This window comes from Peromyscus leucopus, chromosome 16_21 (assembly GCF_004664715.2).
Source record: "Peromyscus leucopus breed LL Stock chromosome 16_21, UCI_PerLeu_2.1, whole genome shotgun sequence".
In the NCBI taxonomy this organism is placed as follows: Eukaryota; Metazoa; Chordata; class Mammalia; order Rodentia; family Cricetidae; genus Peromyscus; species Peromyscus leucopus.
The window spans coordinates 52,411,465-52,414,027 of record NC_051084.1 but is presented as its reverse complement, the minus strand read 5'-3'; the positions used below and the strand labels follow the sequence as shown (position 1 = coordinate 52,414,027).

The window sequence follows — 2,563 nt, the reverse complement described above, 5'->3', positions numbered from 1 at the left end:
TAAGAATATAGAGGTTTTCCCCTAGATGTTCATTCCGTTTGCCTTATTGTTCACTTATAGGATTGGCTGCTCGGCACCATACTTGACTATGTTCTGGAATAGGTTTGAATAGAAACTTGCCACAAGAGAGTAATTATTAATGGTTCTTAGGTAGTAGAGACATTTACTCCATTATTCAGAATGGAGTATACATGCAGCTCTATGTGTGTGGGCTTTCTGTGTTGCTAGCTGCACAATTAACAGAACGTGCCTTTGCAGTGAATGCAGACAAGGGTCCTAGGTTGCCAAATGCATCGTTAGAAGAGATGTGTGTTATATGTCAAACCAAGTAGAGTCCCTGGTTTCTAAACTAATCTCTATTCTTTCTACCTCAAAATTATGCCAGAAATAGTAAAGTTGTATCATATCTGCACATAAATAATTCATTACATAATTCTGATTGATTGAAGGAAGCAGAAGAATGGCAAGTTCAAAACCTGCTTCATCTTGAACTTAAAATGATTTTAAACCACCCACATATCCTAATAAAACTAATTTTAAACTCAGGCTAAACTGTGGATAAAATAGAGTGATTACTAACTGCCTCAGCTAATTCTGACAGTAATTTTATAACAGAAAGTCAAGGATTAGATGTATATGTGTCTTGTGGTCATTTATTGGAAATCTATGTATTCACAATAGGCATTCCAAAATACCAAGAATCAAATAATGCCTTACTCCTAAACTGAGGTGAAAGTTGCTACTTTGTCTCACAATTAAATAAAAATTACAACATTTTTAAATTATATTGTGCATTTATTGCTTTGGTTTTGATTTTTTTAGTGAATCAAATGATCTTTAATTTATTATTTGCTTTTTACCAACTGATGACACTTTAATATATTAAATATCCTGCAAAGTATTCAACATTTGAATATGATCCACATGGATCATATATATATATTTGTGTTTATCATATATATTTTATAATATATCATAAAAATATAATTTTCCCTCTAGAGGTAAACTAAGAAAGTTATGTTTCTTGTATGTTTAATATTTGTGTGTATGCATGTATGTGTTGTGTATGTATAAGTATGTGTGGTATGTATGTGTGTTTGTGCATGTATGTGCACTCACAAGCCATACACAAGCATGGAGTTCAAAGGACAGATTTGTGTGTACTTCTCCACATTCTACCTTGTTTGAGAGAGCATCTCTCTTTTCATCTGTTTTCACATAAGCCAAGCTAGCTGGTCCCTGGAACTTCTATGCATTCGTTTCTCTCTCCAGAGACACTGGCATTCCAGAGGCTTGTGCCATGCATCTGGCTTTACCTAGGTTCTGGTATTTAAACTCATGTAGTCAGACTTGCGCAGTGAGTACTCTACCCACTGATCCACCCACCCCCAGCCCTCTGTAGTCCTTGTATTTAATAAGGTCATATAAACCCAAAAGATTGACAATTTCAGGGGCATCACCTAATAGAAAAATTCAAAATGCAACACCATTAATTTTTACCAACTCAGAAAAAGAAACAAATTCTTAAGGAAAGATAATAATCCAGAAAAATAATATCTTTAAGGAGTGTACCAACTATTGTAGAATTATGTAACTGAGGCAATTTAACTGGTAACTTTCTGAAATTCGTGGACAATGCTTAGTATAGATAATAAAGAGAGTCTGGGAATCCTGCCATTGTACATTTATAGAGCAAAGACAGAAGTGGGGGAGAATGAAAGAGAAAAATAAAGGGAGAAGGAAATGGAAGAGGAGGAAAGGGACAAGAGAAAAGGAGGAGGAGATGAAAGAAACAGAAACAAACTTTTTGATTACAGTTTGTAAACAAATTCTGAATATATTGCATTAATTTAATATAGTGCATTAATTTTAAAATATACATGCTCTCTACGTTATTAAATGTTCCCTTGCCTTAAAAGAACAAAGTAGGCCAGGGATGGCGGAACGTGAGAATGGAGCGGGTGTCCAGACTGCTCTCCTGGACGCTGAGCAGGGTCCTACGGCTCTCAGGCTTTTCTGAGCAGCCCCGGATCATGGAAGAGAAAGCGCTAGAGGTTGATTTGATTCGAACTATCCGGGACCCAGAAAAGCCCAATACTTTAGAAGAACTGGAAGTAGTAACGGAGAGTTGTGTGGAGGTTCAGGAAGTCAATGAAGAAGACTATTTAGTTGTTTTGAAGTTCACACCAACAGTACCTCATTGCTCTTTGGCAACTCCTATTGGACTGTGCTTAAGAGGAAGGCTTCAGCGGTGTCTGCCATTCAAACACAAGTTGGAAATCTACATTTCTGAAGGAACTCACTCGACAGAAGAAGACATCAACAAGCAGATAAATGACAAAGAATGAGTGGAGAACCCCAACCTATGGGAAATCGTGGAACAGTGCGTCCTTGAGCCTGACTGAGACGCCTGAAGAGCCAGGGACCTGTAGTCATTCAATCTGGTTGTTTAAAGCTTTGTAAAATGCAGGACTCACGTTGAATATGTAGGTGATTTGTACCTCAAAGCATTTTTTTAAAGGTTTTTTTTTTTTTTTGGTGTTTGTTTGTTTGTTTTTGTTTT

The 2,563-nt window shown here is 36.5% G+C and overlaps 1 protein-coding gene across 2 annotated transcripts; it reads left to right on the top strand.

Annotated features, from left to right (window-relative positions):
• Nucleotides 1-1,952: 1,952 nt before the first annotated feature.
• LOC114690565 (cytosolic iron-sulfur assembly component 2A-like) lies at nucleotides 1,953-2,348 on the top strand. Of its 2 annotated transcripts, XM_028865409.2 has the most exons (2): nucleotides 1,953-2,221; nucleotides 2,272-2,293. In XM_028865409.2, the coding sequence occupies exons 1-2, from the start codon at nucleotides 1,953-1,955 to the stop codon at nucleotides 2,291-2,293; spliced, it is 291 nt and encodes a 96-aa protein (XP_028721242.1). The 2 variants fall into 2 exon arrangements, with proteins under 2 accessions (XP_028721242.1, XP_028721241.1); XM_028865408.2 differs by having other exon boundaries at nucleotides 1,953-2,348.
• The last annotated feature ends 215 nt before the right edge of the window (nucleotides 2,349-2,563 follow it).